Source organism: Perca fluviatilis, chromosome 8 (genome assembly GCF_010015445.1).
Source record: "Perca fluviatilis chromosome 8, GENO_Pfluv_1.0, whole genome shotgun sequence".
Classification (NCBI taxonomy): domain Eukaryota; kingdom Metazoa; phylum Chordata; class Actinopteri; order Perciformes; family Percidae; genus Perca; species Perca fluviatilis.
Window position 1 is genome coordinate 9,646,051 of NC_053119.1, and position 22,425 is coordinate 9,668,475.

Consider the following 22,425-nt stretch of genomic DNA (forward strand, 5'->3'; position numbering starts at 1 on the left):
TTTAGGAATGCCGTGGTGGTTTTAGCGTTTCAGTTATATTACGTGGTAAATGGAATTTTATTGTAGAGAGGAGTGTGATTTTTATTTGCATGTATGAGGGCTCAAATGATCATTTTAGTAGGACTGACCCACATAAGTCACGCATACTTGCACTCATCAAAAACAGCATTTTATATCCAACATTTAATTTTAACGTTAAATTAACAACTAATTCCTCTCAGATTCATATTTTATAATTGACCCCTGTCCAAACCCATCACGTTTAATTACTGTTGTTACACCTGTTAAGCTTTCCAGTTTAGCATGGTACGTAGGCAGTTTACAATGATAGCGGTGGAAGATTTTCCACATAACATTCCCAGGCATTTTGAAACAATAGGTCCTTGATTTAAGATAGCAGTAGAAAAAAAGACTTTGCATGTTTAGTCAGCGACCGCCGCTGTTTCCGACTAAAATTCCAACGCTGCCAGTTTGTATTAGCTATGCTAGCTAGCTTACTAACATGAACTCTGTGAGTGGATTGAAAACTCTACTGTCTCCACATGACTTTGAATTGTTTCCAGCTAACTCGTTTAACAATAACAACTATGCAAAAAAGGTATGAATGTGATGGCTACATACTTTATGTTAACCTATATCATGCTAATTTAGACTGAAAGAAACAGACCAAGGCTAAAGCCTCCAGGTCCCAGGAAAAAAGTCAGCAACCACACCAGTTGATGAAATGTATGTAAATAAAGATAAGTACGGTATAATGCTGCATAACCATGTGTACCTTGTATCCCAACATAATAATGTAGTTTGTTAAATTTATGCTAACGTTGTTGGTGTTGGAAGTAACACTTGGTTACTACTGTAGGTAACTGGTTAGCTAGGCATGCTAATTTTAGTGTCTGGACCAGACAAACACACAGTTAAATCCATATCCTACACTTTTGCTCTTGTCTTTTTGGTTTTGGAAATGCCATTAAAAAAAAGACACACCCGGGCACCTGGTTAGCACACCTAGTAGAGCGGGCGCCCATATATGTATAGAGGTTTACTCCCCGGCGCAGCAGCCGGGGGTTCGACTCCGACCTGCGGCCCTTTGCTGCATGTCGTTCCCCTTCTCTCTCCTCTTTCGAGTATAAGCTGTCCTATCCAAATAAAAGCATAAAATGCAGACACACCCTCAAAACTCGTTGAATACAAAATCTCTTATTATTTGGTTTTATCATACCAAACCTATACTTTCTTAAAGAAAACAGGAGAAGGAGGAATAATATAGGCTAAAGAGATTAGGCTACAAGGTAGGCACGGCCAAGTTAAATTATTTGCCATTGTCCTAACAACCAGTTTGAATTTATGAGTAACCACTTTTTTAATGTTCTACTGATTAAGCATGTTATTTCTTGTGGAGGAGGCAAAGATGATTAAAGTTTTCTCATATAAATCAGTTCAAGCTTTAGTCACCAGGCCTGTCAGCACAAATGACTTCCCGGATCTCAGACGATACTGTCCTCAACATGCACACACACAGTATCTGTGTGATACTGAGTACGTTGATCTAGTGTGGCTCTGTTTGTGCAGTAATTTGTACTTTTTATTTTTCTATCAATAATGAGCAACTACTATGAAACCATACAGTCAATTTAAAATAGATTTTCTATTGGCAAATCAACTCGTTAGCAGGGAATGAATTTTCTCTGCGTACACCGATCAATAAAGGCGAATGAACTCTGATCTGTATTACCTTATTTTGATGTAGGCCATTGATCCACATAAACAGCCCGAATATATCCAAATATGAAAAGAAAAGACAATCCATACGGGCAAAATCCATACGGGCAAACTATCTCCAACTTAGTTTAAAACTGGAACATTTGATGCATTTTAAAGGTTTGTGTGTGCCTGTAAAATCAACCATCTTAAGTTTAAATCCACATCTCTGTCCTGTATTTTTTCTACTTTTAGCCTGTACTCATACACAGCTCTCTCCTTCTATTAAACCCCTGTGACACATCTCCAAAATGAATAAACTATGTCTGACGTGTGTTCATTTCTCCCACAGTACCCGCATGCAGTCTCTCCAGGTTGACTCGGTCCAGCGCTGGATGGAGGACCTCCGGCACATGACGGAGGTAGAGTGTATGTGTGTCCTCCAGGCCAAACCCATCGGGGTGGAGGAGGACGGCCAGCAGGGAGAGCTGATTGTGGCCTCTGGGGTCGGTGCAGGGGATCATGTGGCCAGGAACAACCTGCAGACGCTGCTCCGCCGAGCATTGGTGGTCAGCACGGAGCTCGGGAAGATGTTCCAGCGACTAGAGAAGGGACGCTGGCAGAGGGTCCATAGCACCGCCGTGAGGGCAAACTGCCACGTGCGCTCACTGGTGCACGAGTATGGCGCCGCCCGAAGCACACCGCCTGAGATGCAGAAGGTGACTGTGGGTTGTGGAAGAAGTTAGCATGTGAAGCCAGTTTGGGATCCTTACCAGCCTTAAAAGCATCAAAGTTACAAAATAGGAAGTTACAAATCAGGCACTGAGACTTCCTGCCACACCAATTAATATATAATTTGGACTTTTTCATGCAGTTACTTAAAAAGTCTAATTTTATAATAAGAGCCATTTATATTTAGCCTGGGCATATCAGTCTAACAGCAGGGATAGAGAAGCCATCAATTGGCCATCAAGTGGCCGCGGTGTCACTGCTGAAATTAAATGTGACGTTTATGCCCACTTTCAATAAAAACCTATATTTAGTTGTTATCATATTTCCTCCATAAATAAATGGATGTTATCCGTTTTATTATAGACTTCCCCAATCATAAGGGCTGGTCTGTTGATAAACAGCTGAACACATTTGCCCTTTGAAAACTTGCTATATTAATGATCAAAATGTCATACATCTTGAAAAATCTGATACTGACACCTAAGGAAATGCAGTAATGTTGTGCTGAAGTCAAATTATATCGAATACATCTTGGTACAAAGCCATTAATGTCATCACAGCATCATGTTTTTCTCCTTTTCCTTTTCTTGCAGTATGAAAAATCTCTGCTGGAAAAGTGTATGGAACTGACCAATATTACAGAGAGGTAAGACTCTTAAATGCAAATAGAAAATCATGAGAAAAAATAGTAAACAGCTGGATTTATGTGGAACATAATCCAAAATGTCCCTTCACACACAGGTGCCTTCATACCGATGATGAGTTCTTTCTGAAGTCCATGAGGGAGGCCATCCATGAGATCCTTACAGATGTCAGTGATTCCTTCAGCAACATGATTGACATGGCATTAGCCAATGAGATCCGGGTATGTAACTGAATCATAACTCCCAACTCTAAAATATTTACCCAATATATTCCTATTTTTTTCCTCCAAATGTGCTCCATCAGATGTTGAAATCCATCACTACAGATTTTGTAACTTAGTCTTTGGTGCATTTGAACCCCATTTTGTCTTCAGGAATAATAATGGTGAACCAACATAAAATAATGGAAACTTTATAGTAATTAATTGTCATCTGTATCTATCTGTATCTTGGATTTTACTTTTACCATTCACTGGATTCCACAAACACACTGTGATTTAAGTGTTTCTCTAATAAACACAGCCTTTTATCCATGCTATCTACTGATATCATTTGGGATTTATGAAATGAAGCATAGGATGTAAAAAAATCCAATTATCCTGCAACTGTTTCTGAGATTGGCGCCATGGAAAACAACAGACTTCAAACAAACAAGGATAATATAAAAGATGCCATGATAGCAGAAAAGTCCTGCAAGTAGTGTCTTTAAAACCACTTTAAAAAATGACCTCTATAAAGACACTTAAACAGCATTCAAAAGCAACAGATACTGACAATGTGAATTGCATTTCTGGGTCCGTAATAAAAATGTGTACAATGTTTGATCTCCCTTGCAGCTCCTGATCAAACAGATTGACTCATCGGACAGCGTTCACACCATCGGCAGTGCCATCAGCAACCTGCTGTCCCTCACCCAGGACGGACCTCAGCTCTGCAGCATCATTGCCAAGGTACTGTGGGACGTACGAGTGGACTCTGTACTGTACTGCTTTCATCCTGTGCTGACATTAGTTGTACCACCTTGGCCATGAGTCTGATTTGGCTAATGATTACAATGACATATATGTGTCTAAGATGAACCCGTCTCCACTGATGCATTTCATTGTGCAAAAACCTGTGAGGTCTGAGATATTGACGTCAGTCACAAGTCGGCGGCATGATGTATTATCTTCTTAGGTTTGCGATTTTCACACGGCCCTCCCACCCAGTCTTTGGCAGAAGCAGCTTCATTTGATACTACATCTCCACCCCTTGCTTGATTCTAGACACACCCCTGCTATGATCAGTTCCACCTTTTGCCAGTGTTCATCATCCAGGCCAGCAGACCTGCAGATATCTCTTTATGCATGCCTCTAAAAAGCTATTTAACTGTAAGATAAGACAAGTCAGACCAGACAGCAAGTCTCAATTGGCCATTAGTTAACCAACTGCTTCCAGGATACTCTTGATAAGACTCTTCCTGCTCGCCCAGACACACAGAATATTACACACAGAATAACACACACCTGCTTTGCTGCCAGATTGTCAGATCAATACTGTCAGCTCCCATTAGGATTGAGCATTGGTCACAAATGCAGGTCGCTCAGGCGTCTTTTCCCTTTCAATCCGTTCTTTCTTAACTCTTACAGTCACGCCGCTGGCTGAGCCCTCAGAGAGTCATTTGAAGGAAACCTGCCTGCCAATGGCTGCTAATGAATACCCAATACAAAACATCCTCCACCTGCCATCTGAATTAATTAGCTAGCACCAGTCAGTCTGTCACGCTCCCACATACACACCCTTTTTACAGTAGTGCGTATCCTCTGGCTCATATCTGAGATCTTCACTCAGTATCATTTTCCACAGCCTGCTGACTACTTTTGCACTTGTTTTGAAAAATGGCAATGAGCCATTTAAATATTTGGGTGGGCACCTGATATCTCCACCTTTTCAATTTATTTACCAGTGTTGCTGTTGATAATTTAGTGAGTGGTGTTTTGTGTGTGAAGAGAAAGGAGTTAGGTGTAATGTGTGGTAGTGAAGCAGGCAGCATGCTAAATAGAGATGAATCATTGTGTATATATGCTGGAAGTACCAGATGGGTTTAACAATGTTAAACAGCATAATGGATACCAGACAGTTTAAGGCGGGGGCAGCTCCTCAGGGGAAATGTGTGATAATTAGGTATTAACTTGTCATTTGCAGTGATGACAACAACATTTCCTTTTGCTCATTTTGCTTGTCATTTGTTGCTAACTTCCACATCAATCAGGGCAGTTGTCAGGTCATGAAGTCATCCCCTGGGATTTGTAGAAGGATTCAAATGCAATCAACACATTCATACTTTGAGGATTCAAACATGAACTAAATTAATTTTTTTATCAAATGAAATATTTGGGTATTTATATTTATTTATTTATTTATACATTGATTGATACTTTGGTTGTGTAGCTGTTAAGACAACATTGGCATACTGTATATTTACCATGTAAAGTTATGACAACTTGTTAGGAAACAGTTGCCTTTTTACACATACAGCATCACCAGCATTAATTTGAAGTGGTGTTTCTGGCCACCTGATGAATGTAAATCCAATATCTATTCTCTTTGAACTCTGTTTTGGTCTCCACCAACTCCCGAGGGAAACATCTGTCTCTTACCTGCTAAATGCACCACTATGTTCACCAGCCAGTTGCTAACTTTGTCTGTCTGCGGACTGCAGAACATGTTGAGCACAGTGGGTCATGCTCTTACAACACATGCCTGCTGCTGTAAACAGCACTAATGAGAGCTGTGGGACTGAATCAAAACTGTAAAGTTGCAGACCAAAACAATGAGCTGAAAGACACTTAAAAAACGTCTTAGCATTGAGGGCAAAGAGTCCAGTGGTTATTCTCTGTGGGTTTGTCACAGCGAGACCTTTCATATACAAGTAAAAATTTGATAAATTGTAAATATAATATATTGATTATAGCAGCTTTAAATGAACACAATAATACATTCGTTTGAAACCGATTATTTGTAACTTTCTGTGGTAGCTAAATAAATCGTTGTTATGTAATGTTAATGTAAATGTTTAAGTAAAGTATGCATGACTAATAAAAAGAGCAGCACAAAGATCTAAATTAAGAAAACTACAAGTTTTGTATGTTGTCTCTTGAAGTGAACAAAATAGGGCGTGAGATCTACTGTCTCTCACCTCTTTCCTAATTATAAGAACTCAAAAACATTAGCATTGTTTTATACTCAGTGCCTCGTAATGTATGTGTGGTTTATACTATTACAGGATCCTTAAAGCACTTTTCTGTAATTCACAGCTCATTAGACTCTGACTAATGGCATTATCGTGACTGATTTGTCACGACTGAATGAACTGAACCCACCTGGTATACCAAGCAGGTCAGAACAAATTATACATATGATTGTCAAACACCATCCACGCCAGCCTTTATTTGATGACCCTCTCATAATGATAAAACAAACTAAATAAATGTATCACATATTCATCTTAAAAAGCATTGTGATATTTGTTCCTTAATCCACCAAAATATTTTCTTTCCTTAAGTATCAATCATTATTCATCGAACACAGTTATAGTTTCAGTTAATTTAGATTCACATTTTCTCCTTACCTGCATGTCTTTAGACTCTGGGAGGAAACAGAAGCACCAACAAACACAGCGAGAACACACAAACTCCACACAGAAAAGAGCAGGGCTGAGATCACTAAAAAGAAAAATGTTATATGAGCTGACAGTGTTTAATACTGAGCCATGTGCCACCTCACAAATCAAACAGCAGCTGGAATATTAGAGAGCGACTGTGTCATGATGTACAGGGGAGTTTGCTGTCTCAGTGTTTACCTGCTGTCATGATGGATACGGATCTAAATGTGTCCATGTTGGCAGACTCCCCTTGTGTGTGTCCTTGCTCTTCTAACGCTGAGAGCTTTAGACTGCAGGCTGTAAGAGCATGACATGGCAATAACTCAGGCCTGGTGAGAGGCAGTGTCTCGTCAAAACTACGCGGGTAGAGAGGGCAGAGACATTGGTAAATACAGCGCAACAGAGGAAGTTGTTCAAGTGCTGTCTCAGGCTATGTTTAGACGGAAACGATCTGAAGAGAAAATGCAAAAGTGGCGTTGCGTTATCACTTTTTATTCCGCGTTTAGATGAACGTTTTGGGGGGGATATCTGCGTGCATATGGTGACGCAAAAGTGTGTTAAATTCAATGTAGTATCAACACCAGGCGGCTAGGTGGTAGTGTGAAGCACTGCCACACAACACCACCAAGTCCACGCGCCTGCGTAGAACCTTCCATCTACTTCTCTCCCTAGTAGCGCGAAACCAAAACATGAAAGCTGACAATTTTGTCTGGACAGACGAGGAGGTGGCACAACAGGGCGTGGACTGGGAGTCCTGCCAGTCAAAATATATAGACATATGGACCGAATCTCTTCAGCAGTATCCTGTACCTGGAGGGACGTCATAGCCACACAAAAAAGACGCTATCTGTAAAAGTCAGATATCATCGAAGCTGAAAGCCATCCGGGCTAGAGCTGAAGATCTTTGCCCGAACCTGACGGGACCCTTGCGCTCCGGGTTACGCAGTAAATGAGCGGTCAGGTGATGCGCTTCGATTGGCGCGAAAATGGATGCTGAGGAGGTGAAACGGAGTCTGGCCTGAGCCTCTGGCGATTACATTTTGGTTGCACCGGCAAAGAAAGCAAAGTCTGAGGTGTGGAAAACTTTTGACCATGTGCATAATGAGAAATTGACTCATTCTTGACAAAAGGGAAAAGAGCTGTGTGCGTGCGCACATTTGAATAATGCCGGGCTGTAAACGGGTTTGGGCTTTTAAAAAGCTGTCAATCAAAATGTACTTGTCGGGCTCGGACCTTGTCGGGGCGAACTTTTAAGGTCCGGTTACAGCTCTAATCCGAACCAAGTATAGGCAGGCTGTGGATACCCAACGGCGGAGTGGCCATGGGCGATTAATCACTCTATATTTTGATTTATGTAACGAAATATGGGGTGGGTCGCCAACCACCACAACAATAGAGGCTGCAGACTTTTGTGTTTTTACCCTTTAGCGCGATGGTGGAGCGTTTTTAAGATTTCCACTCTGGAGGGTGGTTTCACTTTAAAATAATTTAGCAGAGGCAGAGATATATAGACCAGAAAGGGGGAAATACCATGCATCCCCCCGGGCAAATCGCACCCTGCTAACAACCTTTTTGTTTGCAAATCAAGAAGTAAACTGTCAGCAACCGCAAGAAGCTGCAGGCATTGTGTGAGCAAACACAACAGACCAGAGCACAGAGTTCATTTACGAAAACTGAGATGGAAAGAAATTACACGCTGTGACGGCCTTCACATGCAAACAAACGGATAGAGAGGCACAAGTAGTCAAGTTTCACATGATGATGTTAGTGGAGCAAGTACCAAAGTGCATGAGTGTGAGGATAAATGTGTTATGTTGGCTTCATTGAAGGAATGAGGATGAAGTCAGTGGAAACAATAGAACTGCAAGTTGTTTGATGGGGAAAGGAAAGAAACGACAGACAAGCCCACTGATCTGGAAAAGGAAAAGCAGGAGAAAGTCTGTAAAGATAAAACAAACCGAAAGCTTCTACTACAAACTGATGATTGTCTAAATAAAACTGTCTGGAGGTTATCTTTCTTTCTTTTTTTTTTTTTTTTTGTGAATAAAGAAAGATAGCTAAATGCTATAAGATTGGTGAAAGTGAAACCTTCCACACAGTCTCATTTATTACTGCTTGATTTCATGTATAAAGCATATGTAATATTACTCAAATTCCAAATATAAACATACATAGGTGCCGATTCATGTTTCTGCCAGTGGGTGCTTAAAACAGTTGAATGCCCCACCCTCAAGATAAGCCTTCTGCAATAACCACAGCCTACATGACTTGTTGTTATACAGATTTATAAAAAAGTAGTCAAACGCACGCATTTCAGCACCATAGGAAATTAACAGTGAAGACCGACACATTGGAAATCAAAAGTTTAACTAAGCATACTATACACACTGTGAAACACACGGAAATTAGGAATAATCAATGCTACCGAAATAATTTAGTAAAAAGGTTCAGATGAAGATAAATCATATAGGCCGAGTGCACAATCCAGCACAATCCGACCCTGCCATGTGAGACATAACCATAAAGAACACATAACAGTATAGGCTACAAGCCTATTAACTAACAAATTACCCATAAACACATAGGCCCACACAGCGACCAAATATATCAAATTGGATTGGATTTGTTTTTCATTCACCATTGAAGTTACTTTTTTGCGAGGAAAGTGTACGCCTTGTAGCCGTGATCTTGATGAATGCCGCACAGCTGCTGTGTGGAGTTTGCTATCGTATCAATGTAAATGTGGCCTTGATTTGGCTAATGTAAACATAGATGCTATTGTAGCTAGATTATCCAATCAGACGACCACAAAAATTAGGCTGTAATTGGGTACAGCAGTGGATGGCATGGCAAAAAGAAAATCAATAAAACATCACAGTCAAAAATTTAAAATTTAAAAATAAAAGAAGAAGAAGAAAGGAAACTAAGCAGGAGTTTTGCACTTCTGCCCCCCTTTGATTCACCTGTCACATACAGTCAAAAATTTAAAATTAAAAAAAAAGAAGAAGAAAGAAAACTAAGCAGGAGTTTTGCACTTCTGCCCCCCTTTGATTCACCTGTCACATACAGTCAAAAATTTTAAATAAAAAAAAAAGAAGAAGAAAGAAAACTAAGCAGGAGTTTTGCACCTCTGCCCCCCTTTAATTCACCTGTCACATACAGGTGGGTAGGGTCAGTATTGTCACCATTAAAGCAGGCTTTAGTGAAAGTGCATTGTTTAAAATACAGTCCTAAGTCCTTAGAATGGACAAATGCAGATACAAATACAAAGGTATCATTGTTGTAACTTGTTGGAAATCTTTTTTTTAAAACTTCAATACAATTTTTTACTTTTTAAAATATGTATATGTATGTAAATATCACAAAATATGACTTTAAAACCAAAGAACTAAAGCTCAAAAGTCCATTACAATATTCAGAGTTTCTTTACAGACTCACTCTGAACCTTATTTCCGAACACTATGAGCAATATTTGCGTCACAGAATAACAACAGGATCAACAACCTCCTGAACAGCTTGAATCAGCCTGCTAGTCTCTGGAGTTTCAAAAGGTTTACTGAAAACTGTCGGTCGGTTTTTGCAGTTCTTCCAGGTATGGTGGAACAATATTGCGTAGGCGGCGAACAGGGGAGAGCGGTCAGGCTGGAGGGCAGGATGATTAGTCACTCCGAGCCCCGGCAGCATGGCCTTAGCAGCATATGAGACATGCCAGCCCAGTATAATGGCCTTATTAGGATAATGGTGGTAGTTACAGGCCTTGTCTTCCTCCAGGTAATTCTATCTATCTGCACGCTGAATACAATTCAATACCTGCAAGTGTTTTTTGTCAGAGGGGTGCTTTGGTGTAGACAGAGCCAGTACGGGAGCTATTTTTGTTTGTTTATACCACACATAATCCAACAGAAAATGCTCAACTATTATGGCTGGCAAATCATCTTTTTTCAGCTCAGTGTTTTCCATTCATGAAATATGTATATTTTGGCTGTTTTTATCTGAGATGATCAATTATGTGAGCCACTTGATAGGTTCTACGGTTGGCAGGCGTGCTAAGTAAAGGCGGCCAAATCCATTGATCATTCCAGGTCCTCTGTACTCTTTAAAACCAGCATGTTGCTATTGGCTTGGATCTGCTGGGACCTGTTGGCTCTCACAGCACAGTCTAGCAAGAGCAATTTGATCCATCATTTTGCACAATCATGTGTGCTTCAAGACAAGAGCTGATTATGACGTATTGTGTATAATGTGGCGGTATGAAGCATAATGTCAGGCCTGTGAAAGTCTCAGAAGAGCTGTACTCTTACTGAAAGTTGTTTTCCCATCCTAACTACCTTTTTGTCCCACATTAACTAACACAAATGTACAGAGAACCAATTGCAACAAACACAGTCTTCAATTGTCTTCATGAGAACTCAACTTAAGGCACCTCATCATGTGGTGTTGCTGGGCATTCTTAAAAATGGGCACTTCATTATGTTAAATACATGATATGCAACAGTGTTTATGTTATCTAGAAATCACGTTTAAATATTAAGAATTTGTTTTCTCAATTCATTGCACTGTCAAACATCATCACTGCCTGCATTATGTTCACAGGCAATGTTTTTTTGAGTAAATTAAGTGCTACAATTATGTACCACATACATGTAGCACTTTAAAAGCACTATGGCAAAGATTAGGGAAAGATACTGGTTAATAAATACGTTGGGTCACTGTGGACTTTTTCTGTATTAAACCAACACCATGATCTTTCCCTGACCTTAACCAAGTGCTGTAAAGTGCCTAAACATAACCATTAAAGGTGTAATAATGCTGTAGTCACCACACACGGATATTACAGTACAAGTTCGGATATTTGGCGAAACAGATTACATTTGTTGTCAGTGAACATTTAATTGATACGTTCAGTACCAACCATGTTGGGAATTGCCAGATACGTTAAATAACATTTCCTCTTTATGTTACTAGAAAAGTTAATCAAGCGAGCACCATGTTTCTTTTGACAGATATTTGATGTTGCAGAATAGTTGTATATGCATGTAATTTATAGGACACATGGTTGCAATATCATATATACAGTACCTGGAGCAGGTTTAAAGGACATACAGTGTGACCTGTTTCTGGGCATTTAAACTGTGGCTGTGGCCAGCAATGAGCCAGGCGGGTTGAGTTAGCAGCCACAGACTAAAGTCACACCAACAATACTGACGGAAGAAACCTCAACCTCCAATAACAAAATGAAACCAATGAAACCCCCAATCCCCCTCTATTCTATTCAGGATGGTACAGTCCGAGTCCCCTCTACTATAAAATCCGTTTGCCAGTTTGGGTTGGACCCATGACCTGCAGGTATATATATATATATATATATATATATATATATATATATATATATATATATATATATATATATATATATATATATATATAACCAAATGTATTAATACATTAATTGAGTCATTATTTAATTAATGTGAATAATGACAGTATGCATACTGAAATTACCAAAAATGACTTGTTTTAACAATCGGTTAGCATGCTATTACCATATATATGCTTACTATGCTAACATAACTCAGCCACAGAGGCCTGAGCTACACAACTTAGCAACACAACCAGGACTAAAGGTCTACTGTCCTAGGAGGATGGAATAAATAAATAATAGAAACTAGAATGTGTCTGGCCAGCACTAAGGCTTGTGAGAACAGTGAAAATGAGGGGCGGGTTAAACCAAATACATAACGTGAAAAGTAGTTTGTCATTATTGTTCCATATTCACATGCAGTAATCAGTTTGTTCCACTTAACAAATATATCAAATCAGAGTCTCAAAATATTTCTCCATTTAATACACTTATTTTAATTAGAATGCATTGTATTTAGGAGCTTTACCTTATTTCTAAGACACATGGTACACACACACACAAACACACACACACACAAACGGTGATGCCTGAAAGCGGTTTTACTGTTGTGTGGACTGAACCTATCACAATTTAGCATCAGTGCAGATTTATGATGCACTTTTCTAATGCACAAACATCTAATTACTTTTCCTTCCTTCACAGGAAGGAGCTGTGGTAGCCCTGTTTAAGATCTGCAGGCAGGACCGCTTCAGGGAGCTCTACGCTCACGCTCTGAGAACAGTGGCCTCCATCTGCTGTGTGGAAGAAGGCATCAACCAACTGGACAAGGTCATTATCTCTCTCATGCCCAAATCGCAACACAAATTACGAAATGTTGAAATAGAAGAGACAAACATGAATTAACTTGATATTATACCAGAGGAGAATGAGATAATGAAGGTCAAGATCTTGATAATATCTGACTGGACAACTTAATTGAATTCATTTAAAACAGAGACATTTTAGCATGTCTGAAAATATACATTAGCATGAATCCAACATGTTATTAGCAAAGATAAATTGGCCTATTTGCGAAAAAACAAAGAAACATCTGACTTACAACACTGATGATAGGCTTACTATACAGTTGGTCAGGTATCTACTATGGTAGCCATTCACAAATAGGGTTCAACTTAGGGATTTACTGTGACTTCCAAATTTAAAGTTCCAATATGTAATATATTTACTGTAATAAATCCAAAAATGACCCCTATGCTTGATCAGATATAAAGGAAACATGCTAAGTTGAAATACTATCTTTTCTGACAACAATGCTAATGCCAGTATTTTCTCATTTTGAAATTTCTGTTCCGCGACGGAATTTCTGTTTGTGTTTTGGGCTGTGTTGTTATCAACTACCCAGTTTGCCAGGCCGGGTTGCCAGATATACCTGTAAAAACGTGCTACAGCTGTAACGGTAGTACAGCCATGAAAGCAGAAAACAAACAAATGGGATTAAAGGAGATAGATTCTACCTAACCTAAAAAAACGGCTTGTTTCTAACAGTTGCGTGACCAGAGACGTAACAAACCTCGGGTAAAAATTGGAGATGTATTTGAAAGATGGAGACAGCTTAGAGCCCAAAAGGATGCCGAGTTGGCTAACTTCCTCCTGAACAAGTAAGCATTAACTTCAGGCTAATTTATCGCTGGTACAAGGGACAGGCATTTTATGTCATTTTAACATTTGTGTACTAAAATTGAATTATATAGCTAGCTAGAGTACCCGAGTTGGTTACTCGCAAAAAAACAATTGAGACATAGCCAGTAAAGTGATCCCAATTGGTCCTGGCTAACGCCGCCATGCTAACCCTGCTAACCCTGCTAACTGCTAACGTTACCGGAGGACCAGGCAAGCGGGCCACGGCTGTTTACAACATGTAGCCTGTTCAGCGGCCGTAGCCGACAGCGGTTCCTACCGTAATTCTAAGCGTAGGAAGTGTGTCTGTCTGTTGGGTGGAGAGGACAGAGAGGTTATTGTGTTTTTAGCGGTTCCAACCGTAATTCTGTGCTGAAAAAGTGTGTCTGTCAGTTGGGTAGAGAGCTCCGCGTGAGCTTTTATGACCGTCAATATAGCCAGCATATAACGTTAGCTACTCCGCTGTGCTGTGAAGTAATGTCTGGCTATGGGAGACAAGCGTCTAGCAACATTGTTGTGGATGCTGCGGTCTCAAACTGGCAAACTCCGTGAACTTCGAGTCTGGGGAGGGGTAGGCGGGGGAGACGACTTTCTCCAGTATTTTGAATTTGTACTGCAGTAACTATTTTAAACACTAGCTGTCAGAATTACATATTGAACGTTTAACATTAAAACATGAAGTATAAATAATATGTGAATATCCATTTTATACATCATATCATAATTATTTAGTATGGGGTCCATGCTCTGTCTCTTTTTCAGCTTAGAGGTCCTTGGCCTAAAGAAATTGAATACAATTGATTATATATGCGGGGATACTGATTCACAGATGAGGAACTAATCTGTTTTTCATGGCCAGATGTACAAATTTAATTAAAATGAGGAAGAAAATGGCACATCAGCACTTATCCAGATTTTCTTGCAAAGGAAAAATTGGTATGTTGATGCTGTAAGACAACGAGAGAGAAAAAAGAGAAAGAGAGAATGAGATGACATTAATCTCAACTAAGTACAGTACTTCCAGTAAAATACATTGGCTCCCTCCAGTCCAGACAGATTATGTTTACACTGATCAGCTGAAGTTGTGACTCAGACAGGAGGCTGTTCCTCTACCATAGACTGTTATTATTAATATTTCCAGTCAATGTCCTCTACCCAGCAGCAGCAGCAGCACAGTCTATATTCTGTCTACTGTTGTACACATGCAGCCATGCTCTCACTTTCTATGTTATGACTGGGAGGCTAGTTTATTTTCACAGGTGAACATGTTCCAACAATGGCAGCAGCAGCAGCAGCAGGAGGCTGGGCTGCACAGAAACAAAGTGTGTGATTGGGGAATCAAAAGATCAATGAAATGAACGGTTTCCTTACTGTGAAATGAAATAATCTATAATATGTTGTCCTTTAAAGATAATTTAAAATATCTCTACATTGGTTTCAATTCACAATAACTTGGAATAATTACATTTAAATATGATGAAACTGGTGCTAGTTATTACCAACATGTCCTAAACACCCTGTTGATTACTGTCAGGAAGGGGATACACATGTTGCAGGTGGTTTTACCCTCTGCAACTGTCAGTCCTTTGTTTATGTCTCATATTGAATAATTATATATATATATATATATATATATATATATATATATATATATATGTTGTTGATATGTATATATTATGTTTATACAGTACATAACTTTCCATGTGGCACCTTTACATTGTTTCTGAGGCAGCAGTTGACGCATACCAGTACTATACATACATATTATATTCCTGTATTGTTACTTTTTTAGGGAAAAGTTTTGACTGCAGCAGTTCCAGGGTTCTATGAACGTGATTATATTTTCATGAATGAGTTCACCAGCTTCAGTTACCTCAAGGAAGGGGAACCACCATTAAACTCTCGCTGTATAATTTTAGGATTGGAGACAGTGAGAAAATAGGCATCATACTGTGTACTGTGCTTCTTTTTCTGATGACAGGATTATACAGCACACACACAAAAAGATGAATCATGATTTGCAGTGTGTCACCGTGGTGCGCACAGATGAGATCATTATATGGGACCTTCTGACTGCTGAGTTGACAGGTCAAATATTTAGACCTGGGAGACTTCTCACTGTGTGTGTGTGTGTGTGTGTGTGTGGGGAGCCAGGGAGAGAGAAAGCTAATGATACAAGCTTCTTTGTTTGTCCTTGTTTGTTCTCTATTGAGAATTCAAACAAAAAATAAACAACAGACGCACCTGAGTCGAGCAAGCGAATATAACCTGATTCTGGCTAATAATGATGCCACAACGGTGTCTGTGTTCACATATAGAGCAGCTGGGACACCATGAATCACCCGAGTGTGAAAACTCTTTAACAGGAACCAAAGTCCGCCCCAGATTAGCAACCTCGTCCCGGGAGAGAGGCTGTCAGGCATATCTACGCTACCAACCGCTCACCGGCGCTCGCTCAGGCTTGAGAAACACAACTGTCGCTGTTGAAGGGTGATTGAGAAAAAGGGGCCGGCATGCATCTGTACTGCTCATTGGTCGATTTAGTATATACTAACTAATACTAAGTTTTATCCCCAACTGGACCATTTTGAAATCATGACATCTTGAATGGGAAGAGTGTTGATGAGGAGCTGCTCCAAATGAACAAAGAAACAGAACCTCCACATGAGGTATGGAGGTCTGCAATATCGTATCAGACTGAAAGTTCAAACTTTGCACCACAATCATTTTCATGGGAAAAGCTACATCAGGCTTAATAACTTTAGGCTGCAGTTCTGAAATGTAAAATGAAATTATAGGACATGATTGCATTCTTTCTTTTCTTTTTTTGTGATTAACATTTTATTTATTTATAACACACAAAACATACAATTTGAAACACAAACATCCCCCCCCCCCTGTCATCACCACCCACCCAGACAAAAATCAAGAAAAAAACGACACAGTAACTACAATATTCAAGATCATACAAGAAAAAAAATAACAAAATAGACAAACTTCAAACCAAATAAACATATGTATAAATGACATGATTGCATCGTGAAACCTAAAATGAAATTATGATGATGATTTCATTTCATTAATGTGCAACACACACTGGCCATTTTGTTGTGTTGCAACATTTGATGTAGCACACACCAGGCGTGCGTGTCATACCGAAGGAGGAAGTAGTCAAGATACGGTAGCCTGGATGTAGCGATTCGAGAGATGAATGTAACAAAATCCCTTTTGTGGAGCATCTCGGCATGTTGATGCTACGCTTTCATGACACGTTGACGTGCGTCAGTCTGCGATGGTGCTCACTGGTTACCCTTTATCATCTCAGCAGGGCCTCTCACTCTTCGGATCCAATCCCTCCAGGGTGCCATATTTGAGGGAAGAGAGGATTCATGGGGTTCAAAACTCAACTGAGTCAACTGAAAAGAAAAAGTGGTCACAGGCTGAAATGAATAGGCTACTCATGGTATCAAGTAAAAAAGTTCCTGTGAGCAGGCATCGTAAACTTTGTGTCCACTCAGATAAGTTGTTTGGCGTCGGCCCAAAGAACAAACTGAATGAGATACATCCGGTGTACGGTAAATGAGGAGTTTGGGAATATCCTATTTTAGGGTGGAGGAGGGGGTGTGGGTAGAGATGGGGCGGACGGAGGTGGTGTGTGGGGAGGGGCGATGAATGAACGGGGGTGCGGAGAGTGGATTGTTCCACGTCAGTGGGTTCGCGATGGCACAGTGCTGCTGACGTCCACGGAGACAAAAATAGGGAATTGTCCTGTGAAGCTCAGTGCGCTGATGCTCGTCAGCAGATAAGACTGACAGGTGTGGCGGGCTGAGAGCTGACGCTTTGTCTCACTCTGGGTGCTCGACTCTAAACTTTAGTTTTTAGGATTGTTGGCTGGTGGTGGCTGAGCATCCACAACATTAATTTGTGCTTTCCCTAAATAAAGGCAATAATGGCTGTGATTGAAAAAGGAATACAGCAATACACTGTAATACAGAAAACAAAATGTTTCTGATGTATCAGGTAATGGGTTATTCACCAGACACCAACACAATTTAGGTGTTCACCTCTGCCATGGAAACCACAATGTGTATCACAATGTATGTAAATTGATAGTATGGATGATTTCCAGAGTGTGCTGATTTTCACACTTACACATTACGCTTACGCGACTTGATAAGAATGGCTGTAGAAAGTTGTAGTAAAGTTTGTATGGACTGTGCAATACTGCCCCCAAGTGGATGAAGATCTGCTATACATCTCCGTTATATACTGAAGCGTCCAATACCAAATCACACACACACACACACACACACAAAGATGAGATAATGTAAATAGGAGCTCATACCCATGAGTAAACGTCTCGTTCCTGCTTTTCTATAACTCTGTGCTCATCCTCAAACCCGATGAGGCACACACCCTGGGTCGATGCCAGCCAGATATACAAGACTTTCTTGGCCATTTAATCAGAGTAATGTGTTTTAATTGTGATTGTGATTACAGGCTGAGCTGCAAGTTTTCGCCAAGCTGACACCATGAACACGTAACTGTCTACATACAGTCTGTCTGGAGGGCCAGCGATGCTGCAGATGTTCTGTTATCCCTGCAGTGTTTTTCTACAATATGTAAATCGATTAACAGCGACATCAGATTTGTTTAAATTCATTAATGCATTGTAGTGAACATGAATTAGCATTTTCTGTCAAGGTAATGCAGTTAGTAGCAGCCAGGGAGGTGGAAGACCCTCCCTGTTGGCTGCGTTGTGTGCGCCACACTGATGAAGGCCAGATGGTGGAAAATGTTTGACTTCAATGTCACATTTGACTCAGCTTAAAGCAGATCACAGTGTTACAGCTATCATTCCCCTTATGTCAATTCCATGTTCAGGTCAGGATGTTATGTTAAAGTGCCCATATTATGAAAAAATCACTTTTTCTGGGATATGCTTAAAGTTTGTAGTCGCAATAACGATACTACTTGCGATCAATAAACAGATATTAAAGTGTACTCAGTTCTGCCTTTCTGCTGCTTTCAGTATTCTGCTAAAATACAAGACATTGCTTGTTGAATTTAAAACAAATGAAAGGAAATCAATTCCAACATTATTTTAATAAAAAAACTTGGATATTGAATCAACTTTAAAAGGTCCCACTAAAGAAGAATGAACAGTTTTCTACTGATATTTTCTTTCAACTAACGCAAACATTTTCGGAGCGTCTTTCTCGATATGTCACAGCCTTTCGCAATGTGTTTATTGCGCCAGTTGATACATCGCGATGACGATAAAAAAACAACATAATGTGCAGCCCTAGTAGGGACCTGAGCAGGTCCCAATAAATGTCTCCCCTAAATGTAGAAAAATGACTTCCTTGACTGTACTGTAAATAACTAAATGATTAAAAAGGTACACCAGCATGATGTAAAACAGGTTCATTACAGAGTAATTACTGGAATGCACTGACCATCATTGACTAACAGTGTGAGAGTATCCCAGGTTGTTTGTTTCCGGTTACAAAATGTTGTCATCTATCTAAAACAGATGAGTAAATGATTACACGGTACCTAATGTGTACTGTATGTTGTCTGACATGTAGGTGGACGGGATCCTGTGTCTGGCTGACATCTTGACTGATGAGAGCAGCGTGGAAGCAGCCAGGGCCGAGGCAGCGGCGGTCGTGGCTCAGATCACCTCACCTCACCACACGTCCACACAGCACCTCGCCAGCTTCCTGGAGAGCATGCACGACATCGTCACGGCGCTCATCAGTGAGTGGGCCTGACACTGATAACGTAGTCTCGCATTGCCAGACCTTCCTCCACAGCGCTGCGGAGGAGGGTCTGACTAGTCCACACAGCATTCTGGGATGTGCTCTGGTTTATTGGCATTTCTCAATCACAATCGTCATGGGCGGCGCTTAGCGCCGGACGGAGCAATGGTGCCTCGGCAAAATAGCCTCGGGGAGGAACTTGTTTTGGTGGAACATGTGTACATTCAAAGGTTGTTTTAGTCGTGCAACAGGAAACTCAGATTGGACAGATAGTCTAGCTAGCTGTCTGGATTTACCCTGCAGAGATCTGAGGAGCAGTTAACCATAGTCCTCACAAATCCACCGGAGTTTAGAATGCCAAAACAAAGAATGCAGAAGGTAACGGACATCCGGCTGAAATGAGGGACATCCAGCGGCACCTGAACAATCCCGGAAGTGAAACATTGCCGATATAGACTAGTGATAACGTAATGCTGGCCTGACCAAGGATTGTTTGGAGAAACAGGTTTTGTTATTTTTAAAAAAAAAAGGTTCCCTGAGGAGTTTTAGACCTGATAAGGAGCTTTATGGAGGGTACACAGTCCTTCTATTTGTGTTGCACTAATCCACTGATCTCCAGGTGGTGGTAAAACGACAAGATATGCTGCAATGCGCCAGCAAAGGGAGCAAAGAAGAAGACATAAACATGGCTTTAAACAATGCTGCTTTTAAAAAAACGTAGTCTTTGCAATTGTTTTAGGAGGAAGGAAATGGAATTGAATCGTTTGTTAGACCTCACAGGTCCACACAATGCAAAAACACCTTTATCCAACCTTAAGATTACTTAAGGTTTTAGGGTGTTTTTTTTCTTCATTTGTTTATTATAATAGAGGTTCAAGCAGATATGTCATGTGTTTTTGCAATTGATGTTGTATAATACAAAAAGTGAAGTAAATAAAGTATAGTAATACATCATAAAATAAAAATACAGATTATAGGATCTTGCTGTCAGTGCTCCCAAACACCAGAACAGCCTCCCTGATTAAATATGCCTCATTACAGCACCTTATTCAATTCCTTTACATCTCAATCTACAAACGGTGCAAACATAACTTAAAACCTTTAAAAAGTATAACAAGTGATCTGGTTGCCAAAGGACAACAAACTGGAGCAAATACTGTGGTAGACCACCAGAGTACGTCATGGTTTACCTTCCTTGCATTACATGTGTTGCTGTGTTATGTCATAAACACTGGTGTCTTGTTCTCTCAGAGTTGTGCGAGAGCGCCTCCTGTGGTGAAGTATTCCTCCTGGCGTCTGCAGCCTTGGCCAATATCACCTTCTTCGACAGCATGGCCTGTGAGATTCTCCTGCAGCTTAACGCCATCCACATCCTGCTGGAGGCCTGCAGAGACCGCCAGAGAGTTGACACACCCTACTCCAAAGACCAGGTACACGTCTACCATTAGCTGTTATTTCTCTCAAAGTAAAAAAATTAATAAAAATAGTAGTATATAATAATATAGTCCATAATATGATTTATGGAGAAAAAATCACAATCACGATTACTTTGGTCAATATTGAAATCACAATTATTTGAAAAGATTCCTCGTTGACTTTTGGAAAGATGTTGCAATTATTGAACTTAAAAAAACAGTGAAAAAGTTGGTAACACTTTACTTAAAGGTATCTACATAAGAGTGGCATGCCACTGTCATGAACACATGACACTGTCATGCCACTGTCATAAACACATGACACTGTCATGACACATGAACCCTGACCCTAACTTGTGATGACAAAAACCGAATGACACTTAATGACAGAAGCGTTACGTTATAAACGTTTATGGCTTGTTTATAATGTTCATGACAGTGTCATGTCACTCTTATGTAGATAACGTCAAGTAAAGTGTAACCAAAAGTTAAACAAATCAACAGTGAAAACATCTAGAACTCTGAAATTTCCCTTAATACTTACTTAATACCCCCATTTTTTTTTGCAGACAAAACAGGAGTTTACTCGCAAAACGTGTACGTGCAAAATAATCGCTTTTCTCGATTACTCTGTTTTTGTGATCATTTCGTTATTCTTTATTGTTTTAATCTCAGGTGGTGACAATCTTGGCAAACCTGTCAGTCTTAGAGCAGTGTGCTTCCGAAGTCCTGCAAGACCAAGGTAATCTATTTTAAACAATATTGATTATAACATGTATTGAACTGCTCACTTATACCCATACGTTGATGTACAGACAAGATAAAGCAGTGCAATTCGTCTTTAATCCTCAAGATGTCAGCATCAGATAATATTTGTGAAGTAGCCTGGAAGATTTTAAATAAAACATCAACCGCTGAGCATATGCCAATATTTGCAACTGGACAACTGAAATGCATTTTAATGTTGTTGTTTTTCATTCCTTCATTATTCCACTTTATTTTTTCTGCTCTTACAAGCGAGTCCATTCTATATAACATATTCCATTGCCTCTATGCTTTTATCCATGTATTGTAAAAATACATGGATATATACAGTACACATTTTGAGTACGGGCCTGGGTCATTGTGTCAGAGCCTCTGATTGTGCCATGTATCAGTAATATTCTTTGTGGTGGAATTTCCGGAAACACCATGTTGTGGTATGGTGAGACTAAAGGGAAAGCTTAGACAACATCAGGTCAATAATAGGTCACAGGTCAGGGGACAAGAATATTGGGCCAGTCTCTAATAACCAAACCTCTTCATGTATTATTGTCTCTCTACACATTCAGGGAATCTAGGCAGCTGCATTATAAGGGAATGTTTTGTCTCAGGCCTGTCTCCTTTTGGAAGTCGGTTGGCCAGCCACACTTTAACATACTTCCAGAGAGTATGTCCACTGCAAATAACACATCGTGGTTAAACTGTGCTGCCTGCCTAATTGTCTCCT

General features: G+C 40.1%; 1 protein-coding gene across 3 annotated transcripts in view; it reads left to right on the forward strand.

Moving 5' to 3' along the window:
- The window catches only part of LOC120563336 (protein inscuteable homolog), a 58,502-nt gene that overhangs the window by 31,221 nt on the left and 4,856 nt on the right, over window positions 1-22,425 (forward strand). For all 3 annotated transcript variants that reach the window (XM_039807442.1, XM_039807444.1, XM_039807443.1), the window contains exons 3-10: window positions 2,051-2,417; window positions 3,024-3,076; window positions 3,172-3,295; window positions 3,911-4,024; window positions 12,782-12,907; window positions 19,348-19,519; window positions 20,773-20,951; window positions 21,612-21,678. In XM_039807442.1, coding sequence (XP_039663376.1) covers window positions 2,051-2,417; window positions 3,024-3,076; window positions 3,172-3,295; window positions 3,911-4,024; window positions 12,782-12,907; window positions 19,348-19,519; window positions 20,773-20,951; window positions 21,612-21,678 — 1,202 coding nt within the window. The remainder of the gene's footprint in view (window positions 1-2,050; window positions 2,418-3,023; window positions 3,077-3,171; window positions 3,296-3,910; window positions 4,025-12,781; window positions 12,908-19,347; window positions 19,520-20,772; window positions 20,952-21,611; window positions 21,679-22,425) is intronic.